General features: G+C 39.9%; 1 protein-coding gene across 14 annotated transcripts in view; it reads left to right on the top strand.

Moving 5' to 3' along the window:
- Window positions 1-24022, top strand: part of PPP1R9A (protein phosphatase 1 regulatory subunit 9A) — a 251202-nt gene that overhangs the window by 193624 nt on the left and 33556 nt on the right. For 8 of the 14 annotated variants that reach the window (XM_075125845.1, XM_048838168.2, XM_048838169.2 and 5 more), the window contains 6 exons: window positions 1259-1414; window positions 2866-2910; window positions 9374-9427; window positions 12105-12334; window positions 14127-14223; window positions 14332-14503. In XM_075125845.1, coding sequence (XP_074981946.1) covers window positions 1259-1414; window positions 2866-2910; window positions 9374-9427; window positions 12105-12334; window positions 14127-14223; window positions 14332-14503 — 754 coding nt within the window. The remainder of the gene's footprint in view (window positions 1-1258; window positions 1415-2865; window positions 2911-9373; window positions 9428-12104; window positions 12335-14126; window positions 14224-14331; window positions 14504-24022) is intronic. The other 6 variants (XM_048838179.2, XM_048838178.2, XM_048838171.2 and 3 more) reach the window with 1 other exon arrangement.

The following is a 24022-nucleotide window of genomic DNA, read 5'->3' as shown; positions in this document are numbered from 1 at the left end:
TTTTCTAAGTTTACATAGCAAGTCAGTGACAGAAATGGTAATTGAACTCGGGAACCTTGACTCTTAGGGCCTGATTCTGGCCTCCAGTCTAGCAATGCAGAGCAGCTGGAATGCCTTTTTAATTGGCTGCCTGAAGAGTCCTTCAGAGTGGGGGAAACCTGGATGCCCTAGTGTCAGCATAACATCTCCCACATCACTCTCCTTGTTACCCACTGGAGTATAGGAAGTTTTAGATTAGCTCTTTGACCAGCCAATCCCAGCTGTCATAACAGCATAACTGTAAGTACAGCACATCACAGATATTATTAACATTTACATGATGTCAATTAAGATTGAGATTAAGACTCTAATTTAAAGGGAGTTGTCCTTATTACATGTTAGTTTAGAACTCCTGGGAGTGTTCTGCAATAATGATATGCCATTTTCTTCTTCATTAACATTAGATTGTATTTCCCATTTTTGAGAAATGGTTTGAAGATTGTTTATAGTTTTTCAGCATTCTCTCCATCTTGTAAGAGAGTGCTCATTCCACAAACCACATTTCACCAACCCAAGAAACACCCACCACTCTTGTTCAAAACCAGTGAAATCAGGTTGCTCATACAGGGTGAAATCCTGTCCCCATTGAAGCCAATGGGAATTTGGCCGTTTACAGTGGGCCAGCTTTTCACCCCCATTGATTTTTGTTTTCAGAAAAGTATCTTTTCATGCAGATCTTATGCTGCTTATATGAATTCAGACATAATGAATAAACCACCCGATATTCAAATTCACTGTGGCTTTTCAGCCTAAGGGTCACAATCTCCAGTGGTCTTATAAACAAGTGCCAGGGGTCAGCACAGCCCTGTCCTTTCCATATTGCTAAATGAGAACAGTTCCCAGCTAAACCTTTGTTAAATGGAAGAGGGCAGGGGTCTTGCTATTAAAAAGATGGAGAGCCACTAAACTACAGCTTTATAAAGACAGACTGATTTTTTCTGAAAATGCTGCAGTACCTATGTTTTTGTTTTCCTGTAACCCAGTGCACTAAAACATTATGATTGAGCTGTATTTTTACTACTGAGATTCCTAACTGCTTGTGCCAGATCTGAGAGAATATAACCTTTGTCGCATGCAGAACCCTGTATGTGCATGCTTACTAACCTCAGTGAGCATATGGAAGTGTTCAGGTGTTACAGATTTAACTTTTTAATTACAATGCAAACAAGCCATGTCTAATAAGAGGATAACTGAAATATTTTAACTCCATAATATTAAGACAGGGGAATATGCTACGGATGAAGAAGATGAAGACATGGGACCTGTCCTTCCAGGAGGTGACATGGCCATTGAAGTGTTTGATCTTCCTGAGAATGATGACATGTTTTCCCCAACCGAACTGGACACCACCAAGCTTGCTCACAAATTCAAAGAGGTAAGATGGACAACTGGGTGAGATTTCTGAGACAGAACTGGTTCTAGTAATCTCATTCTTCAATTATTTGGATTTCTCTTCGAATAACAGAATTGATTTCCATCTTATTTGTATAGTCAATAGTTTTAAATGGCTCAAGCAGTCATGCTTGAAATAAGTGAGACCCGTTTTCTCAGTTGTTTTTAAAATTTGTTGCCAGATATCTGTTGTGTTGACAAAGGCTCTGCAAAGCATGAATCGGTAATATTAATCATAGAATCATAGAATATAAGGGTTGGAAGGGACCCCAGAAGGTCATCTAGTCCAACCCCCTGCTCGAAGCAGGACCAATTCCCAGTTAAATCATCCCAGCCAGGGCTTTGTCAAGCCTGACCTTAAAAACCTCTAAGGAAGGAGATTCTACCACCTCCCTAGGTAACGCATTCCAGTGTTTCACCACCCTCTTAGTGAAAAAGTTTTTCCTAATATCCAATCTAAACCTCCCCCACTGCAACTTGAGACCATTACTCCTCGTTCTGTCATCTGCTACCATTGAGAACAGTCTAGAGCCATCCTCTTTGGAACCCCCTTTCAGGTAGTTGAAAGCAGCTATCAAATCCCCCCTCATTCTTCTCTTCTGCAGGCTAAACAATCCCAGCTCCCTCAGCCTCTCCTCATAACTCATGTGTTCCAGACCCCTAATCATTTTTGTTGCCCTTCGCTGGACTCTCTCCAATTTATCCACATCCTTCTTGAAGTGTGGGGCCCAAAACTGGACACAGTACTCCAGATGAGGCCTCACCAATGTTGGAGCAATATTGCTCCTTATTAGAACGATTTACAGTTTAATAAATTTTCAACAAAAAATCCTTTTATGTCTCAGCACTTTATTTGCAATTTTTCAGCTAGGAGAAGAAGCTGCGAGTTAATTCATTGCTGGCGGATCGATTGTCTTTCTAAACAAATGTTTACTTTAAGATTTGAATCTGGAGTTCATTGAGAGACAAATGGGCTACACTTCAGTGAAAATGAATGTAGTGGACTCTCTTAGTTCCTTCTACCCACATCACAAAATCACTCTTAAGAGTACTGCAGTGCGACACGTCTGGCAGTTGGTTTAAGAAAGGCTCCTTTTTTGGAGAAGCAGGCACATTGCAGGTTGGGGTTGAGGTGCTTTGATGGTGCTGGGTGGGGAGGAGGCTCGCAGAGCGCCTGCTAGTACTAAGTCTGGCTTGGGTCAGCGATGTTAGCTGCAGTCAGTGAATCACTCACAAAGCATGACAGACATAGCAGCTCTAGTGCCACTGAACTTTAGGTTCTGAGCTCTTGATATGGTTTGTGCCTCATCTTCCACAAAGTGTGATGTCAATGGGGACGTGAGACATGTGCGGTTGCAATTAGTGCTCCCCACGTGGCTGGAGCGATTGGGCCAAGAACCGTGACAATAAAGTCCATTTTTCTTTTTTAAATAGGGTGAAGATGGAAGGGGTGAGAGCAGCCGGAGCCTCATGGGGGAGGTGAGCGGCAGCACCCTCCTGGGGCCAGCGGGGAGATGTAAAAGAAACAGTTTTCCCTGCCTTCCCAAAGCCAGTTCTCTTATTTTCTATAAATACATATGATTGGCACTGGGAGTTAGACATAGAGGGTAACCAGTCACTGTGTCATTCCTCACTCAGCTGGTATCTTCTTCAGCCTTAAGGTGTTTATTGTTCATAAGTGTTTCTCTCTGGAAGGAGTTTTTCAGCACATTTTGACATTGACTCTCCTCATCGTGATGGCTGGTTTCAAGACCCCGGTTTTAAAATCCCAGACTATAGACAATGGTGAGCTGCTGTGTTGAATTCTGTCCACACTGGTGGCCTGATTCTCCACTACCTTGCATCTTGTGTAGTCATTGATAACTGTTTGAAATGAGTGCACAGTGCTTAATAAAATGCTTCCATTCTGATCTGGTAATGTTTACATCCATTTTGTTCTCTCTGTATAAAAGGCTATCCAAAGTGCAAAGCAGTGGTGGGCAAGCTGTGGGCCTTTAATTGAATTACCCTGAAATCTGTGCTTGAACATAGTTCCCATTAAGTCTGTTAAACGGTTAGGCCAGCCAGTGTGGACTGGGCTACACTGTGTTTGAATATGCCCAAGCTGGCTTTAAACTGTTTATGGAACTGGTTTACTTAACTCAAAGTCCCAGCGTAGATGATATCAGAATCAGGGAGTTGGGAAGCTGCAAATCCAGGTGGCTCTAAGAGAGCTTGAGAAGGAAATTGTAACCACATAAGTCCTACTTATATTACAGCTGAATCTTTGATTGCTAACCAACATAGTTATAAGCAAAATATGAACACAGCCTTGTTGTTTGTTCACTGTCTGCGTTTAACAGGATATAGCTAAGTTTTGTTGACTTAGAGTTAGTTCGTGTTTTTAATGGCATTTGCCCTGAATTCGTTCAACATTAGATGTGCTACTGGTGCTATTCATACCCACGCTGATGTTTGCTGGGGTTGTAGTTAGAGAGGAGCTATTCTTTCTTCTTCTTATCATGGAGCTATATGACAGTATTGAATAATAGTGGATTGGACATCATCTTCAAACATAACAGTGTGACCTAGTAAGTTGAATTGAATTCAACTGTTGCAGATGAAAAATATGCTCAAATAAGTTTGACATGTCTCTTATTTAGGAACCTTATACTTTTGTCACACAATTTTCTTTTAGTAAGGAAATTGGAATACATACATATATTTTCTTGGATTTTTTTAATGTAACCTACGCATATTTGTAGGCAAAAATAAAACATAATTACACAGCCAAGCACGCTTTGAACTTTGAATGAACTTGAAAAGAGACTTTTTTAGGTAGTTTCTTTCCTATTGCAATACAAAAATGTAACACTGGATCTGCAAACAGACTCTTTGTGGTCTTAGACAAACCACTTTAAACCCTTTTTTCTCTTGATAAAATATTGGCAGTACTATTTACATTGTCAAGAGGATAAATTAGTTAATATTTGTAAAGCACTTTTGAGGATGAAATACTTTACATAAAGTAAGTATCATTGTTAACAATGATCCTGTATAGCACTAGAAAAACTTATGGTGCTATATATAAAAATCTGAAATAATGTTTGTGTGCCAAGAATGTACATGGCATTGTGTAAAACATAGAAAGAAACATACACGACCTGTTCCCCCCAAGGAACATGCATATGATATATCTAAGATCCAGATTTGCTTGCCAAACCATTTACCTAGCACCTAATTTAGTGCTAAAACACAAATATACTAAAAGGTCCATTACACCTCTACCTTCAGTCAAAGAGAAACATATATTTGCTCTCTGTATTGCAAAACATAATTCCTTTTGTCCAAACAAAAACATTCCAAATGTCCAGTCTACACGCTGGTATGTTTGTGAGAAAAGTCTCTGCTTCTGTTTCTACCTCAGTGGGATCTGCTGTACCATGTGCTGATTCAATGATCTGACTGAATGATCAGTATTCATTTTTTACTTAATAAGAGAAAGCATAAAAATAACAGATAAAACCATCTGTACCTGAGCAGATTGTAATTTATGCATCAGCTTTGGGTTTGTTTATTTGATATAAGTCTCTTTAATAATAGTCTAAATATAGTTTGTTTGCTTGTGACCTTTTATAGGAGGGATGGAGAGGGGCTGCAAGCAGATGGTCCACGGCATCAAATCATGAACTTTCCATTGCATCATTACCTCTGGAAAGGACGTAGTCTAATACAGCCATCCTCCCCTTCATCTCATCTTACCGCAAGGCAGTGAGATAGCAGATTTAAGTAAAGGTTTGGTGTTTGCACAAACACCATATTTTTGAGGTGGCTCTCTTCTAATTTTTCCTGTTCTTCTTCCACCCGTAGGAGAAATAGTTCTTCTAGCCACTCACAGTTACCAGCCTGATCCAGGCCTTGCAGTGCAGGGACCCAGGTGTGAAGGAGTTCAGAAGTCTGACACATTATGGATGCATCTTGTAGATACTAAACATAACATCTTCCTTGCAAATCCTCCACTCCTATCTGGACAGAGAAGGAAGAGTCCAAAAATTCCTCCTTTCCTGATATAGTTCCAACATCTAGTGATCGAAGGGTGGAAGGCCCACTTAAGCTCTTTGGAGGTACTGTGGCAGTGAGGATCACTGGTTAAGCACCATGTGGGGACTGGTGCCAGTGTGAAGGAGCAGCTGTGACTGCTGGTCCAGCCATCGAAAGCTGCACGACAGTTGTGCACCCCACTCTAGAGTTAACAGAGTTTGTCTCCCTGGCCCATCTCCCCACATCTCACCCATATAACATTTTACTACTTGGCTTTTACGCAGGTGAAGTGAATTAAGTGAACCACTAACCTAAGTTATATGTTCCTATTGGAGCTAGGAAGGCACTTGTTTCTGTTTTATCTGACTCATTCCCAATCTTTGTAATTGTATGAAAGAAAAGATATATTAAAAATATCTATACGCACAAAAGCATTCTCTTTGCCACCTGCACTCACCCTCTCTTTCTCAGGATGTCGTCTTCCTCAGTGCCCCAAAGCCATAGATTGGAAACGGAATATGCAAGAACATTAAAGAGCTGTACTATTGGCAAGAGCTCAGCTTCCTCCTTCTACATTCTAGGCCCAATCCTGCAATCTTCTGTGCATGAAACTTCCATTGATTGCAGAACTGGGGCCAATGTGCATGCAGAGAAATCCTTATCTCTATGCTAGTCTTACCTGGTCAGGAATGGCAGGTGACAGCATATAATTTAGAGTCATCTTTATTGGCTTTTTGTAACTCAATTGGATAAGCATTTAGCCCTCAGGAGAGCTTCCCTTAGATATTTTTTCTTTCTTTTTAATTATAAAATACAGTTGAGTCATCTAATTGTGTGGAAAAGTTTTGAGTCACCAAATAATGGGAAACTCTTTTTAAATTATAGATCCAGATACTCAGCTGGTGTAAATCTGCATAGCTGGTATCCTGATTTATACCATCCAAGGATCTGGCCCATAAACTTTCCTCTCCTAGCCTTGAAAAAGGAGGAATTCTTGTTGGAGGAAGTATCGATAGTAATATGCAAAAACAGTACATTGTGTGTCAGTTAAAGTTGATCTATAAATAACATACTTAGCACAAAATAAGGAAATGAAAAATAAGGCACCTAACTGTACATACCTTTACTCTTGCATCAGAGACACACACACCTGACCAATAGCACAACATCCATATATACCACAACTTCATCTCTGCCCCAGTAGAGAAGTCTTCCTTCCAGCATCTGCTTCACCAAGCTCACCACCACCGTCATCACCCCCACATACAGACCATATTTGCTTTCTACTATTCTTTCTGCTCAGTTCTGGACAGTCACACCAACACTATTGTCACTTGTCCCTAGTAATGTGCCAAAGCTAGAGCTTAATGCGGGGGATGGGAGTGGGGATTTATAGTCTGGCAGCATTTATAGAGTTATACTTGTAACAAAGTAGTAGCTATTATTTTTATGAAGCAAAGTATCTTCATGCCAGTGCCTTGTTGTGAAAGTGGAACCCCTGAGCCAGCTGGGCACTTTCGCAAAGATGCTGGTATTGATCATCGTAGCTGTTGCTTTTGCCACAGATCCTAACTTTGAAATGTATTCAGCCAGCTCAAGAGCTCTGGCCCTGAACTGACTGACCTGTTTTATAGACATCCTGGTCTCCAAGAGAGCAGTCATTCCTTTTGCCAGAGTTAATCTTCTCCATAGCACAAATGGCCTGGGGCTAGGAAAACTCAGTGCCCATACTCTGTGTTAATCCCCATTTTCAGCTGCAGGGAGCATTACTGCATGTGACAGAAAGGTTTTGTGCCTCTCCTGAATGGGTCCAAAAGGCTCCTGCATACCCTGTTAGAAAATGGAAGTGGCTAATGTAAATCATGTTGTCCAATGGCTAAGCATGGTTTCAGTTGTGTTGAATAACATAAGGTTTCAGTTGTGTTGAATAACATAATTTTTTGTTAATAACATAATTACATAACCCTAGATATATGTACAAACTCTCATTATATACAAACTTTTGAACCTTGTTTTGATTTGATTAGATTTGGAAATTAATTAACAAAATTTACTTGAAAATCCTCAGCAAATATAAGCATTATGCAGAGATTATGCATTGCACATTTGGAGCAGAGACACTCTGTTTTTCATACAAAAGAAAGAGGCTGGCTGCTTTAAGTACAAACTATACCCCAACCTTAACTATGAAGTAACTGCCATTCAGCCTTCATAATCTATAATAAATAGGCCCTAACACATTCACGGTCCATTTTAGTCAATTTCACGGTCATAGGATTTTAAAAATTGTAAATTTCATGATGTCAGGCATTTAAATCTGACATTTTGCCGTGTTGTAATTGTTGAGGTCCTGACCCAAAAAGGACTTTGGGGGTTGGGGAGTGTTGTAATGCTGCTACCCGTACTTCTGTGCTGCTGCTGGCGGCGGCGCTGCCTTCAGAGCTGGGCAGCTGGAGAGTGGCAGCTGCTGGCCGGGAGCTCAACTCTGAAGGCAGCGCCGCCGCCAGCAGCAACGCAAATCAAAGAATGGCAGGGTATGGTATTGCCACCCTTATTTCTGCGCTGCTGCTGGCAGAGCGCTGCCTTCAGAGCTGGGCACCTGGTCAACAGCTGCTGCTCTCTGGCCTCCCAGCTCTGAAGGCAGTGCAGAGGTAAGGGTGGCAATAAATAACCTTGTGACCCCCTGCAACAACCTTGTGACCTCCCCCCCCCACAACTCCCTTTTGGGTCAGGACCCCCAGTTTGAGAAACACTTGTCTCCCCATGAAATCCATATAGTATAGGGTAAAAGCACACAAAAGACCAGATGTCATGGGGAGAAAACAGATTTCACTGTCCATGACACGTTTTTCATTGCTGTGAATTTGCTAGGACCCTAATAATAAAGGTTAAGATACCTTAGGGTAAAGTTGCATTTGGATAAATATAGGCAGTCTTTTGAAAATGTAAATATATATATTAAAATAAATAATCCCTCTCCACGGGACTCCCACAGTCACAGATGATCCAGTGAAACTGCAATGTGCATAAACTATAGACTGAGCGCTTGTCTTCATTGCACTGTTCTCTTGAACTATAACTCAAGTTTTGACCCTAACCTGACTCCAAACACAGAAATCTCTAGTTTGAGTTAAGTGGCATTTTAAACTAAAGCTAGATGCTCCATCAAGTATAGGTTGATGCTCGAGTGCTGCTGATGCTCAAGCTAGTAATGCAGTGTGAACTCAGCTACAGGCTATAGCTCAGATTAGCACTGCTCATCAGATGCTAATCCAATCACTTTGTGTAGCTCGAGTGTTGTATTGCAGTGTGGCTGCCCTCACTCAAATTAGTCTAGGTCAAGTGGAGTAACTCAAGCTAACTGTTGCAATGGAGACAAGACCTATGAGAAGATCGCCACTTTTTCCTCTCCCTTGCATGTGATACCTGTATGTGTGGAATCCTCCCTGCAAGCTTCTCTATCATTTGGAGCTATTAAATCATCTGTTTCTGTATTTGCTTTCTGTGACATGCCTGCTTAATCCAATCAATGGGACTTTCTATGAACTCCAGCGTGCACTGGGATATTTTCACATTCAAATCAGAGGAGAGCAAAACCAAGCAAGATAAAAGCTATCTTCATCTCTCTTTCTTTTTCTTTCTTTCTTTCTTTTTTTTAAGTGCAAGATGTTTCTTTTTGCCAGACAGATTGGGTGTCCTAATCTGAAATTATGAGTGGTTAGGCAGAACGCTGTCTTTAATTAGGTTGCACAGACTGAGTCATTTTGCAAGCTAGACATTTTAATTTACAATGTACTGCACTGCAGCACTTCTCTAGGCCTTCTGCTGTGTAATAAGGTATTCAACTGGCAGCACAAGCTTTAAAAATATTGGAGCACTCAATCTCTTAGTTCACGTGTTTATTTTGTGCTTTTAATTTTAGTTGCAAATCAAGCATGCAGTTACAGAGGCTGAGATCCAAAAGCTGAAGACAAAGGTAAGGATCAATACATAGTTAATTCATGCTGATTTTTTTCCCTTTTATCTGATGGAAGACACATATCTGTATGTAAACCAAAGTTCTTACTAAGAAAGACTAATTAAAATGAAACTCAAATTAAGCTTATTTGGGTGTAAGTCTTCCAGTAGACGTTTCAGTAAAATCTAAAGCATAGCTATTGAGAAATTGCTAAAATATCTAGTTTTCATTAAATGTGCATTTTGAAGGATAACATGACTAAAAGACAGATTTTTAGCTTTATACTGTACTAATTCATTTTCTTTAACAATTCCATAAATCATATTTATATTCAATAATTGTAGCCTTCTTAATAGTTTTCTGATCAGTGGAGATCTGAAGACTAACTATTTTATTCTCCCCCTATGACTTTTGGCATTTTCCTTTCCTTTAACTATTAATTTATTTGGATACAATATTTGCTTTTTGCATACAAGAGAAACTACTGCATACAGTTTAAAATGTGTTATAAAAGGCAAAAGCTGATTGATTTGATGGAGGAAATTATCTCACACTTGTCTCTTAGAAATTAGATTTAATTTATTAATATACAGAAAATGTATTTTCTTATGTTTGGCCTTTTAATACCAATGTAACCTTTACGAGGAGTTCAGTTTTTGATAATGATTCAGTGGTTGAGTAATAGGTTTTACAATAACATTTTATATACATTACAGAAGAAAATAAAAGGAAGACAAAAGAGCAATTTTTAAAATTGAAAAAGGATTCAGCTGATTTTTTTCTTACAAACATCCACACCCATCATATAATTAGCTTAGTGTTTATCAAATAGATCAGCTAAGATTACTGTTAAAAGGCAATTGTAATTTTATTTTATGTGAACTCTCATTGTTCTTTCATTTTAGGAAGCCAGACATTTCTTTCTGTCCTTCCAGTTTAGACTCTGATCCAGCAATTGCACCTACATGGGTACACCTTTGTGCCCATGCACAGCCCCATTGACTTCCCTGTAATACATCCTGGACGTAGGCATTCATCTCTGCAGAACCAGTGGCAGGATTGGAGTCATTGTCTTTTTCTTTGCCACACATTTGTCCCTTACTTTTTAGTAGAGCCAGGGCTGGTTTTTGTTAAACTGCCAGTAAAACAATAGGTTCAGTCTACAGGTTACTCTGTTTGTTGTGTGCATTGTTTATGATATCTTCACAGATTTGCCAGTACAAGTTAACTGCTGTTGATAAGTAAATAGGCAGTGCATAAAACATTATTTGCTTTTTGTAAATTGTATGGACTTTAATCTGCAAGGTGCTGAGAAATCTGGCCCTGATCCAGCCAAGCACTTAAGCCTGCAGTTAGTTTTAATAATAATAAATAATATCTAGATTTTACCTAGCACTTTTCTTCCATTGATACAAAAGGATTAACTACTCTGAATTTATTGGGTAAAATCCTGTCTGTGGGACCAATGGAAAGACTCCCATTCACTTCAATGGGTCTAAGATTTCACTCAGTGGGATCACCACTGTGCTTAGCCTTAAAGTTAATCAGGTGCTTAAGTGCTTGGCTGGATCATGGACAGAGTGTTCAGCCCCTTGCAAGACAGACCCCAATAAATATAATGGACTTTCTCTATCAGTATCATCTCTTTGATAATTTAAAAAATAAACCAAGTTTAAGATTTATAAACTAGAACCAGATTTTTCCTATTCTTATAACTGCTTTAAAAATTAGTTGAAATATTGGGTTTAAAACTTGTTTAATTAAAAAAACCTTCCAAATTAAAATTTAATATTAGCTCTACTAATACTTCTCTCAATGTATTAAGATACGAATCTGCCTTTTTAACTTTCTAAATTACGCAGATTATGACTAAGAAATTATCATTGCATGAAAAGTGGTGCAATAAATTTCAAGTTCAAAAGAGTTTCTGATTTCAAAAAGAAGGCAGTTAGCTAGATAAGACATAATTAGCTTTTCCTCCATTGTTTTCTAAATAGCTTTGTGGTAAAATCAAATATGGAAGTTACAATTTGTAATTCTAATAATAAAAAATCTTGAGTTTCTTAGTCCATAGTGCTTTCTAACATACCTGCTTCAGATACATGAGGTAAAATACACTCCCAGTGCCCCACTATGTCCCAGGCACACCACCAGAATGCACCAACATTAGAAAGCTGGAAGTCTTAAAATGCTACTACATTCAACGGGAGCATAGAAGCTGCAATGGATGCCAGATGCAAAAGACTCAAATTAATTTAAGTTTATTTATTCTTCTGTGTCAAACATGTATTAGAATTTCTCATTGTACAGGTTTCAGAGTAGCAGCCGTGTTAGTCTGTATTCGCAAAAAGAAAAGGAGTACTTGTGGCACTTTAGAGACTAACCAATTTATTTGAGCATAAGCTTTCGTGAGCTACAGCTCACTTCATCGGCATCCGGAGGAGGTCCGGAGGAGGCATCCGATGAAGTGAGCTGTAGCTCACGAAAGCTTATGCTCAAATAAATTTGTTAGTCTCTAAGGTGCCACAAGTACTCCTTTTCTCATTGTACAGGAATGCTCTTTGCATTAGTAATGCACAGCCTTTATAATCATTAAGAGACTGCTATTCACGCCTCTCAGTATTTCAAAGCATCTTGAATTACTGATTTTTAATGCAGCTATTTACTCTCAAGCCACTGTATTTGCTGTGTCCAGCTACAGGCTGCAGAGAATGAGAAAGTGAGATGGGAACTGGAGAAGACCCAGCTGCAACAGAACATTGAGGAGAATAAGGAAAGGATGATGAAACTAGAGAGCTACTGGATTGAGGCCCAAACCCTGTGTCACACTGTGAATGAACACCTCAAAGAGACTCAAAGCCAGTATCAGGCTTTGGAGAAGAAATATAACAAAGCAAAGAAATTGATCAAGGACTTTCAGCAAAAGTAAGCAGCTGCTACAGGCCAAAAATTGAAATAGTGGCCAGATAGGGAATGTTTATGTCAGATACCTGCATCTCTCTTGAAATATGAAACCCAGTGTTAAAGGCCTGTAAGGTAAACAACATTTTTCACTTCGCTACCATCAAAACCAGGGGTGGCCAACCTGTGGCTCCAGAGCTGCATGCAGGTCTTCAGAGGTTGAAATGCAGTTCCTTGTACAGGCACCGACTCTGGGGCTGGAGCTACAGGCGCCAACTTTACAGTGTGCCAGTGGGTGCTCACTGCTCAACCCCTGGCTCTGCCACAGGCCCTCTCCCTTCCCACCCCCTCCCCCGAGCCTGCCATGCCCTTGCTTCTCCCATTCCCCCTCCGAGCCTCCTGCACACTGTGGGAGGCACGGGGATGGAGGGGGAGGTGCTGATCAATGGGACTGCCAGCAGGCATTGGGGGGAGCTGCTGACGTGTTACTGTGGCTCTTTGACAATGTACATTGGTAAATTCTGGCTCCTTCTCAGGCGCAGGTTGGCTACCCCAATCAAAATCATAGGGATTTTTATTACTGAAAAATATCGGCATTGTGCATATTTTTAAATGACTATAAATGAATTAATTTGCAGTATTCGTCTTTGGAGTGTTAGAGAGCCATATTTGCAGCAGTTTGTTATGATGATGTTGCATCAGTTTGACTAAGTATTGTTTTGTATTGATGCAACATGAAGCAGCAGATCATGTTGAGACATTCTCACGCTGTGTTTTTCTTCTTCCTGGCTCTTGAGTATGTTTGAATTGAGCTGAATCAACTAGAGCATACCTCAGCAGTTGGTGGGGGGGGGGGGGGGAGGAGTCAGTTTCTCCTGATCCCCCCATTCCTGACATCTCAGAAATAATTTCTTACATTTATACAACACTTTTCATTCTCCAAATAATTTTACAAATTTTACACTAGGATTGCTTCATCTGCGACTGAAATCATCCATTTCTATAATGAAACTCAGCTGTTTTAACAGTATATAGTAACAATAGACAGTTCCTAGCAGAGGAATTGAATACCCTATCCCACTGAAACTGCAAGGAGGATTTTAGATAGACAAAATGTCATTAACCACAGTGGAATTTTGCCAGCCTACAAGAACTAACTGGCATCTCTTGTGAATGGTGCCATTGGATCAATAATGGCCTCAGCTTTTCAAGACAATTGAAGAAGGGCCAAACCGTCAGCTGGTGTGAACCTGCTTTAGTTGTACTACCGAGAGTTACAGCAGTGGAGGATCTGGCCTATAATTTTTGACTGCTTCAAAATCCTAAATTACCTCACTGATTTACTTTTAATTTTTGGATAATTAGTTTTGTACCTTATGCATTAGAGATGTAAATTAAGTGTTGATGCCCAGTCATTTTCATATCTAACAGAGCGATTCCATCCCAACTGTTACTGCAAAATTCAACATAATTTGAAGTAATGATGCTTTATAAGTACAAATTATGAAAAGGTTAATTTAGTTTATCACAGTTTCAACACAGTTGTTGTCAACAGTTTGAATAGGTGGGATTTTTACCTTAATTAGTTTTCTACAATATGTTTACAGTTTATTCATTTGGGTTGATAATAACTGCTCAGTTATTTTCTCCTACTTGCAGCTGCATGTTTAGTATTATCGGATTAGTACCAAATCTCCTGTTAACTAAGGATTATTTTTTAAACAAACGGGTATATTAATGTGCCATTACATTAGTTAATTTCCTGTTTGAACCTGTGATTGCTTTGATACCAGCAAATGTTTTTTTTTCCCTTAAGAGAACTTGACTTCATCAAACGCCAGGAAGCTGAGCGAAAAAAAATAGAAGAACTGGAGAAAGCGCACCTTGTAGAGGTTCAAGGCTTACAAGCTCGTGTGAGTAATGTTCACTCAAGTGTGTGAACAATAAGGCAATGCTGTCTGATAGCCTGGAAAAAATGCTAGTTGTTCATTTTGGCTAATAATTGGATGTATTTCTCTTAGATTAGAGACTTGGAAGCGGAAGTTTTCAGGCTGTTGAAGCAAAATGGGAGCCAGGTTAACAATAACAACAACATTTTTGAAAGGCAAACATCTTTTGGAGACGTTTCCAGAGGAGATCCAGTGGAGAGCCTAGATGTACAGCAAGTGTCTTGCCTGGATGGCTTAAGTCAAGGTTTGTTTGAACCAACCCTAAACTCCTGTTAATCTAATTTGCTGTGTATGAATATCACAGTTGTGACTTTAAGAATTTATAGTAAAGAATAAATTAATATTATCATAATCCTGTCATTTTCACCAAAATGCAGTATCTGGTAGCAAACACTTTGTGTTATACTATTTAGTGGCAGCGCAGCACTACAGAACAGCTGTAAAATGAATATTCATCAGTAAGTGTAAGTGACGGAGGCCTGTTAATAAAGCAGAGGTCATTATATATTCATTAAACCATCAATGAATTTTCAGTGGAATTGCCTACAACATTTAAGTTTCATCCATGTTTGTGTTGTTTCAATAAAGTAAGGCAAGATTGTGTTTTTTCCTGTGTTCTAGGTCTGTCTATAATTACCAAATTTACTAAAGATCAAACAGGAACAAAATTGCCAAAATGAGAAAAATATAATAAAATGTCTTATAAATGAATCTCTTGATTGTACGAAAAATAAACAAATAAGCTGTGTGTATATACAGTGTATGAATACGGGTACTAAATATATCTATATTATAAATAGTGTGACAGGGTCAGACCAGATGGCTACAGGAGAGTGATAGAAGGTAGATACATTAGCCCCAGATTAAGCAGGTCCCTTTCCCCTGAGTATGATCATAGTCTGTTCCAGAACAATCAGGAAGTTGCTGGAAACAATTAAGGCAGGCTAATTAGGACACCTGGAGCCAATTAAGAAGCTACCAGAATCAATTAGGACAGGCAGGTTAATCAGGGCACCTAGTTTTAAAAAGGACCTCACTTCAGTTATTGAGGCCATGCAAGGAGCTGGGAGCAAGAGGCATGCAAGAAGCTGAGAGTGAGTAGGTGTACTGTTGGAGGACTGAGAAGTATAAGCATTTTTGACATCAGGAGGAAGGTCCTGTGGTGAGGCTAAAAAAGGTATTGGGAGGATGCCATGGGGAAGTAGCCCAGGGAGTTGTAACTGTCACGTAACTGTTGCTGGAGACAGCTGCAATCCACAGGGCCCTGGGCTGGAACCTGGAGTAGAGGGCAGGCCTGGGTTCCCCCCATCCCCCAACTCTCTATTTGATATAAGAGGAGTTGACATGGATTGTGGGTCCCACCAGAGGGGACGGTCTCTGACCTGTCCCCCGACCCATTAGGTGGATCAGCAGAGACTGCAGGGATTGTTCTCCTCCTTTTCACCATGCTGGCCAGTGATGAGGTTAGTTGAGCAAACAGCAGGTTTGTGCCACTAACAAAAGGAGCCAAACTGACGACTGCCGTGAACCTCTGAGGTGAGCAAATCTGCCAGAAAGTGCAGAACTCACCAAGGCAGAGGAGGAACTTTGTCGCAATAGATAGGTATGTACATAAGTGTGTATGTATACTCACCTGTGTGTACACAAATGGAAGATAGTACACAGGCATCTGAATTATAAAGTTGCATTGACATATCAGGACATCATCTTAACCATGAAAGTGAAGTTCAAATGGTTTGTGATGTCGTCAGCCCCAAAATGTGTTTATATGACCTTAGTAACGGATTTCCTGTTTTGTGTTTTATATATTCAAAAACATCATAAGATTTTAATAAGAAAAATGTGTTTTTATTAAAGTCATACACAAAATGCAAGCTTTGCTTTTCTCCATGTTGTTTCTCTAATGAACAAACTATTTGTTATAATTTACAGTTGTTTTAAGATAGCTATGGACAGCTCATTTCTGGGGTGCTGGGTAGGTGGCACTGGAAGTAACTTAGTCCAGCATCATATAGTTGGTTGATGATCATTTCCATATTGATTAATATGTCATAGTCCAACGCTTTTCTTCACACTTAAAAAAAATCTCATTTCATGGCTCTAATGTTACAGCTTCACTGCAACTTATCAGGTTTCTCCTTTATAATCTAACAAGATTAAGACACAGGGGGTCTGGAAAGTATAACGTTAGTTATCCCCATTTCCCAATAAATAAGGAATAATCAAATGCACATTGAATAGGAGGAGACTGGCCAGGCACTAGTACTACAAAGAAGGATGGCATGAGAATTATAATAGATGATAAATTGTTTGAGTAAACAATACAGATTAGTAGCAGAAAGCCCAATACTGTGTCATACTCTTGTATTAACAAGAGTCTCCAGAATGAAATCAGTGAAGCAGTTGCTCCTTTCTATTAAATATTGGCTAGGCCTTATTTGGGACTTCAGTTCCCATTTAAGTCAGTTTGAGTTCTCCATTGATGTTTGAGCAGCATTTTATTTTTTATAAAGTAGACAAAAGTGAAGGCAGTTCAGCAATGATAGATGATCTTGCAGCTAACACCTCTGAGAAAATATAGAAACATGGGTCATATTCAGTCTGGAGGAGATGGAGACTTGATAACTTTCTACAAACTCACATAGAACTGTTGTAAGAATACAAGGAATAATAATTCTTATCAATGACCAAAGGACAGAGCAAGAAATTAATGGGAGTTAACCAGCATTAAGGGAAATATGTGTTAAATTTAAGTATATAAAATACGTTAACCATAAGCATAGTAAAGTGGTCAAGAAAGCTGTCGGGGAAGGTTGACGAGTCCTCTTTGTTAATGATGCTATCATGAAGACTTTAAGAAGTTAAATCTATCCTGCAATGACAGATAGGAAGGTGAGAAGGGGAAAAGACCCACTAAAGGTCATTTCCAACCCAAACAAAAATAATCTTGTGAAAACCCTTATTCTTGGCTTCCCAAGACCATACAGTAGCCTAACAGTTGCAGTGCGTTCTGGACCAGTTCCTGCAAAGTTCTGAGTACCCTCAACCTTTTTTGATGCCCATAGGATCCTTACAGAAGGTGCTCATTTTTTTTCAGGATTGAGCGATGTGTGAATGAAATGCAAGTTCCTTATCAAATAATCATTTAAGAGCCACTGGGGATTAATTATACAGATAAATCTTGATTTTACAAAGGTCACAGGGGCACCTGAAACCTTTGTGTAATGAAGGGCGCTGCTGCTGTATGAATATTAAATAATAATAAAGACTAGTTAAAACAAAAATCCTCTTTGGCATAGAAGAATGCATTAGATTTCCTGATGTGTTGATTTTTGGCAGACTTATGAACGCTTTATTGATATTTTAACAATTGCTTCAGGTGTGAACACAAACTAAATATTTCTCTGCAAGCAAATCAAGCTGAATTATTATATTTAACATAAGAAAAAAAAGATTGTCCTGCTAAAACTGTTCTGCCATATTGCAGAATTCATTCCCATAAATCAGAGTTTGTGAATGTTCCTTTCTAGTAAGCATTTATAATACTGAAATCTCTGAAATTTACAGATGCACTTATCATTACAAGAACGTTTATATGTTGCATCAGATATTTACAATAATGTTTTTAGTGCAACTGTTGACAAAAATGGCTAAAAAGTGGTTTGGGTCAGAAAATTGGCTGTGTAAAAAAGATCCTCTTCTGAAAAGTATTCAGCATACTTGCTCTCTGTGTATCTGCATCACAGCTGCATATGTTGCTGACAAAAAATGAATCTCTACAATTGTTATTACTACAGAAGCAATATAGCCATAGATGCAGAGCTGAAATCTGTTCTAAGGCACTTGCCATCATTGTAACTAAGCACCAGTCACTAAGGCTAAAGTTTTACAAATTGGTTGCTGAGGTTGGACCAAATTCTGTTGGTAAAAGAGGCAAGCTTTTGAGCTACCCAAAACTCTTTGGAAGGTACATGGCTACAGCACTGCAAACAAAACTGGTTACAGAAAGTTAGACATCTGATTCCATATTCAGGCACCTAATTACTGTGCTTGCTTTTCAGAAGGGCTGAACAGTCACAGATCTATGGGCTTAATAAGTGTGCAGGTAAGAATAGGAGGTAGGGCTGTTCAGTAGAGCTAAGCAGAAATCTGATTTTCCCTTTCATGGGAAATGCCACACTTGCATTTTGAGGAGGGGGAGGGGAATTTGGTACAAAACGAAAACAGAGAATTTTAAATTTCCTGCAAAACAAACTTAACTTTTTTGTTTTGTTTTGGACTGATCACAATTCCAACTACAGCATTAAGAAAATTAACTTTTTATAATTTAAATTTAAGGAATTTCTAAGCAAAAAAATAATTTTGAAACAACAAATTGAAATGTTCCATTCTGAAAATGCTGAAATGGAACTTTTCAACATTATTTTGAAATGCTTTGGGGTTTTTTGTTTCAGATGACATTTCATTGAAATTGACACATCTGCAAAATGTTTCATATTAAGCAAAAAAGCATTTTACAGTGGAAGAACATTCCATTAGAAAATTCACGGTCAGCTGTAGTGCTCACCACTTCTGAATAGTTAGACAACTTATTGGGTGGATAGATGTGGATTTAGGTGCCCAGATTTGAACATTATAGTCTAAGTACAACTTTTATTGAAAAACAGTTAAATTTTGACTGCAGCATATTATTTGTGCTAATGCAAAAAAACAGAAAGAACCCAGCGTGATTTTCAGATTCCAGGCTGAGTTTGCAGTTTTGACAATAAAAAAACAAAGAATTCAGTTGTAAATTAAATAAATATATAAAAAGAGTTTGTGGGCTTCCATATTTCTTTTCATATCCGTGTCTCTCTTCTGCCTATACTCATGCTTTAAGGATAACTTAATGTTCTGAGGGAGGATAAATTCTTGACTCTCTGAGTTGGTGGAAGGACCCTCACAAGGTTTGTGTGGGAGCTCCATTCTTGTGTCAACTCCCTACAAAGATCGTTACTACTGATGCCTACCTGCTAGGTTGGAGAGCTGACTTCCAGGACTTAAAAGTGCAAGGCAAATGGATTCCCCCGGAGTCATCACTTTACATCAATCTGCTTGATCTCAGGGCAGTTCAGAATACTTGGCATCATTTCCTACCCAAGGTAGGGTAGGACAATAGAGCAGCTAGGTTCTGTATAAACTGCCAAGGAAGAGGAAGATTCCAATCCTTTAAATCCAGAAGCCATAAAACTTAGGAATTGGTTGATATTGCACCAAGTCAACATCTCATTGGCTTATCTACCAGGTCTGCAAAACATCATTGCAGACCCTCTGAGCAGGCATTTCTGCCTGGACCACACAGGGCAGCTGAGCGCTTTGGTAATTCAAAAGATTTGTCTCTTCTGGGGCATTCCAGGGAGAGAACTCTTTGTGATGCTACCTACCATGAAATGCTGGTGTGTCTGTTCAAGAGGAGGACATGGTCACAAGTCCTTGGGAGATGCTGTCCTCGTTCCTGGCCTTGAACTCTGATATATGCCTGCCCCCCAACACCATTGCTTCTTAGGGTCCTCTTCAAATTAAGACAAGAAAAGACAGTAATCATTCTCATATCACTGGCCTGGCCGAGGCAAGTATGGTTTTGGGACCTGATTTACCTGTCTCTCCGGTCACCTTTTCACCTCCCTCTGACAGCAGACATAGGAATTGGGCACCATAACCCATTCCAGACTCTCCTCACTTCATCTCAAAGTCTGGCTCCTCAATACTCTGGGGCTTAGAGAGAGTCTGTTCTCTTGAGCTACAGACTGTGCTGGTGAACAACAGGAAACCTGCCACAAGACTTACCTGCGGAAGTGGAAATGTTTCCAGTCCTGGTGCACCCCATGGTCATTATCTGTATCTGAGTCTCACCTCACTCACTCAATTACCTGCTAAATTTGTAAATGCTGGGCTTGTCAATGAGCTCTCTTAAAGTCAGCCTAGTTGCCATTATAGCTTTTCATCTACCACTCTGAGGATTTTCAGTATTGCTCATCCTACCACTGAGACACTCATCAAGAGCTTGAACAATCTTTTCCTTCATGTTAGAGAGCCTACCCTGCTTTGGGACCTTATTCTACTTCTTGATACCTAGTGGGAAACACCCTTTGTACCCACTGGGAGTTGTTCCTTTCTCCATTTATTCTTCAAAACCTCGTTTCTCATAGCCATCACTTCAGCCAGCAGGATAGAGGAATGGGGAATGCTTACGGCTGATCCTCCATACATAGTATTCTGCCAGGACAAAGTGATTCCTTGTCCCTAACTTCACTTCCTACCTAAACCACGTAGAACCTCCCCTAGATTTTTTGTTGCCTTTGCAGAAGGGAGCCTCTGTTTCTGCGCAAAGACTATCTAAATCAGTATCGGGATGGATGTTGGCCTGTTATGAAGCTTCTTGGGTGCACCCTTCATCTAAGGTGATGGCCCATTCTGCCAGGCACCGTCTGCCTCTACCTCTAGTTAAGAGCATACCCATCACGGACATACCGAAAGCTGCTACCTGGTCATCTGTGCACACCTTCTTTCGGGACTATGTGTTCATGCTTCCAGAGCAGACATAGCCTTGGGGAAGGCTGTTCTCTGAACTATACTGAATCCACCTCTTCAGCACCATCCTCCATAATTGAGGCTTTGCTTGGGATTCACTTGAAGTGAAGGATCCGTAGGGACAATAATGCAAAGAAAAAGGAGAGGTTACTTACCTATACAGTAACTAGAGTTCTTTGAGATGTTTTGTCTGAGTGCTCTGCTACCCTCTCTCCTTTCCCCTCTGCTTTGGAGTCCCTGCCTGCTGAACATCAGGGTTGAGAGGGAACTGGAGTGGCAGCAGTCTGGTTCTCCCTTTATGCCCTCAGTCTGGAGCACGTGGAGATGTAGAGCATACCTGCTCTCCTGTGGACATTGCTGACAAAAGTCTCGGACCAGAAGGACATGGGCATGCACACACCTAAAGTGGAGCATCCATAGGGACAAAACAACTTGAAGAACTCCCATTACTGTACAGGTAAGTAACCTCTCCTTCCTAACACAACTTGCAGAAACACTGGATTTGGGGAGAAGTTGAAAGACAACCAGCTGCTAAGGAACTGCAGCAGGCACTAGTTGAGCTGTTTCCCTCCATGCTAGCACTAAACCAGTTCATGTTGAAACCCCTTATATTGAAATGGTCCTTAGACTTGAAAGCGAGTCTAATGAAAATGGTTTTTGGAGCAAACTAAAGACAGTTGGAACACTTTTGTATGAGGTATTTTACAAGTTTTCCCGGGGGTTAGAAAAGTTCATATAGAAAAGTAAATTTCTTTAGTGTAGGCAAGGCCAATGGGTCTGCTCATATGAGTCAGGGTTTGCAGGGTCATGTCCTTCATTTATACCCTTGAAATCAATAGTGCTCCCATTATCACTTCCAAGACTGTGTGACTCTGTAAGTGCTTCATATTACTCCAGTGTTTGTAGAAGGTGAAATTTTCAACTAGCTTCATAAGTTTGCTTATAATAAGAGGAGGACCCCAAGCCACTTTGTGGTTTATTTCAGAGAAATGCACAAAGAGTTACACGGCTGACCTTGCTTAATGTTACAGTTTCAGTGTGACTTGATGGTGCTAAGGATTGCTTTTTACCCCTCCCTATGGGATAGTGATAACATCTCTCCTGCCCAATTAAATAGAGCATAGGAAAATGAGGAGGTGATAATCTACTTGAGATCACTTGATAACTTTGGTATATCCGAAGGTTAGTGCAATGTAACCCAGTATAGAAGGTCTGAAAATCTATTGAAAAGCTTTGAGGCAATTCACTGTAGCTCAAATCCTGAGGTCCTTAGTCAGATTGGAAACTGTTATCAATCTCAGTAGGAGAATGCCTGAGTAGAAAAAATTAGTTAAGTACCTTAGGATTTGCCATAAGAATGGCCATACTGGGTTGACCAAAGCCATACACACACACTCACCCCACTTTAATAGTTGCAAGATATACAGGTGCTCATTTCCCCCCCCCCACACACACACACACAATAAAGACTAATATACTGAGTTCTGTGTATATAAAATATTTGTGTCTCATTCCAGAATTGCACAGTTTGGCCTCTGCTGATCTCTGATCGGCAGTGGTTGGAACAGGAACCAGTTTATCCCAGCCAAGATTTCCACCTGGTTACTATCTAGTTGTATGAGAAATATACATTTAAATACAGTGTTATGAATGCTGTGGTTATTATCTGTCTTTATAAGCAGATCAAATTGGGAAATTCACCAACTTGGCTATGCAGACTTGGAACTTGTCCCAGAAAGCATCTCAGTAATTGACAAAACCACAACTCTTGCACTGTACATATAGGAGTATAGTAAGCTTGTGGGTTCTAATACAGATTGTGCTTGAGAGATTAGTGGGGAGAGGGAAAATTGAAACTGTAAGGAATTTATTTTCTTTCTTGGCATGCAATAAGAGAACAAATTTTAAAAGATTGATTGCATCTTATTACTCTTTCCCAAAATATTCAGGCCTCTTTCAAGTGAAAGATAAAAAGCTTTCTAGAAATAGTGCAATTTTGTTAACACAGTTTGTTGAGAGAGTCATGTATTTAAGTTTAAGCTGACTAATACACTTTGTTCATAAGGCATTTTTGGGCGGATCACCTTTTGAGCCCAGGTTTGTCTTTTGTGAAAATGTAGTTCTTTCATTGTTCCATTTTTTGTGAAATGTTATTTTTGAGCATGTGCTCCAGATATGGTGTAGGTCAGCCCATGGTCGAGGGAAGAGAGAAGGTCTAAAAGAGCAAGCCTTCCATTTCCATTTGACAATTAGGTTGACAGAGTTTCATGGTAGGCAGGCACGCACATGTGTGTAAGAGAGGGGGGAAGATGGGAGGGTACTGGTACCCAGTTCTTTTTATCTGTGTTAATAATTATGTGTCTGTAATCTCTTCATAAGGACTGTTGGTGAAATTCACCCCTCCCTGTAAAAATCCCAAGTGGTAAGGCTTTGTACAGAGAGGTTGACAGGGGTTGGGTGGTGGAGTTCACCTCCCCAACCTGCATTCAGCCCTCTAGGGTAGCTGTTCCTCTCTGTGGGATCGGACAACTACTACTACCCTGCATGGGGGTTTTGGGCCACTTGGTCAGCATAATGACAGATCCAGGAGTCTTTCTCATGGCCCATCTTCAGCAACTCCTTTGTCAGCTTTTCAACATGGGCACAAAATGCCCCTCCATCTCACATATGGGCACACCTGTAAGATCATTTCATCTGTGCCTCTATCCTACGAGGCCAAAGCAATGCTTGCAAGGTACAGAGGGCCTTTCATAGGCCCTCCTGAGATGATTCATTTCATTCTATTTGTGTTGTCATGACAAAACTCAGGAAATACCTTTGACATTTTCTTGCATGGAAATTGTATTTCAAACCTCTTGAGGTTTTCCCATAAAGCTGTCACATTCGCTTGCTTGATGACCTTATGAAGTCATTTTACTGGGGGAAAGGTCAGAAACAGTCAACTCCTGTAAGTGGCTAAGGAGGTTGTGCTAAATGGATGATCAGAGTGAAGACTGGCTTCTCCAGAATCCTACTACAGGAAGGTAAGAAGCAAATGACACATGGCTACGTGAGGATGAGGATGTCTTTATATTACAGTAACCCTAAATCCCCATTGTGCTAGGACTATTGGTTTTAGGGTGCTGGTGGGTTTGGTTTCGTTTTTTGGTTGGTTGGGGGTTATTTGGTTTTTTTGCTTTAGAAGGCTTCCGAT

This window comes from Caretta caretta, chromosome 2, assembly GCF_965140235.1.
Source record: "Caretta caretta isolate rCarCar2 chromosome 2, rCarCar1.hap1, whole genome shotgun sequence".
Lineage (NCBI taxonomy): Eukaryota > Metazoa > Chordata > Testudines > Cheloniidae > Caretta > Caretta caretta.
The sequence above is the reverse complement of the archived record's forward strand: the minus strand, read 5'-3'. Positions and strand labels throughout refer to the sequence as shown.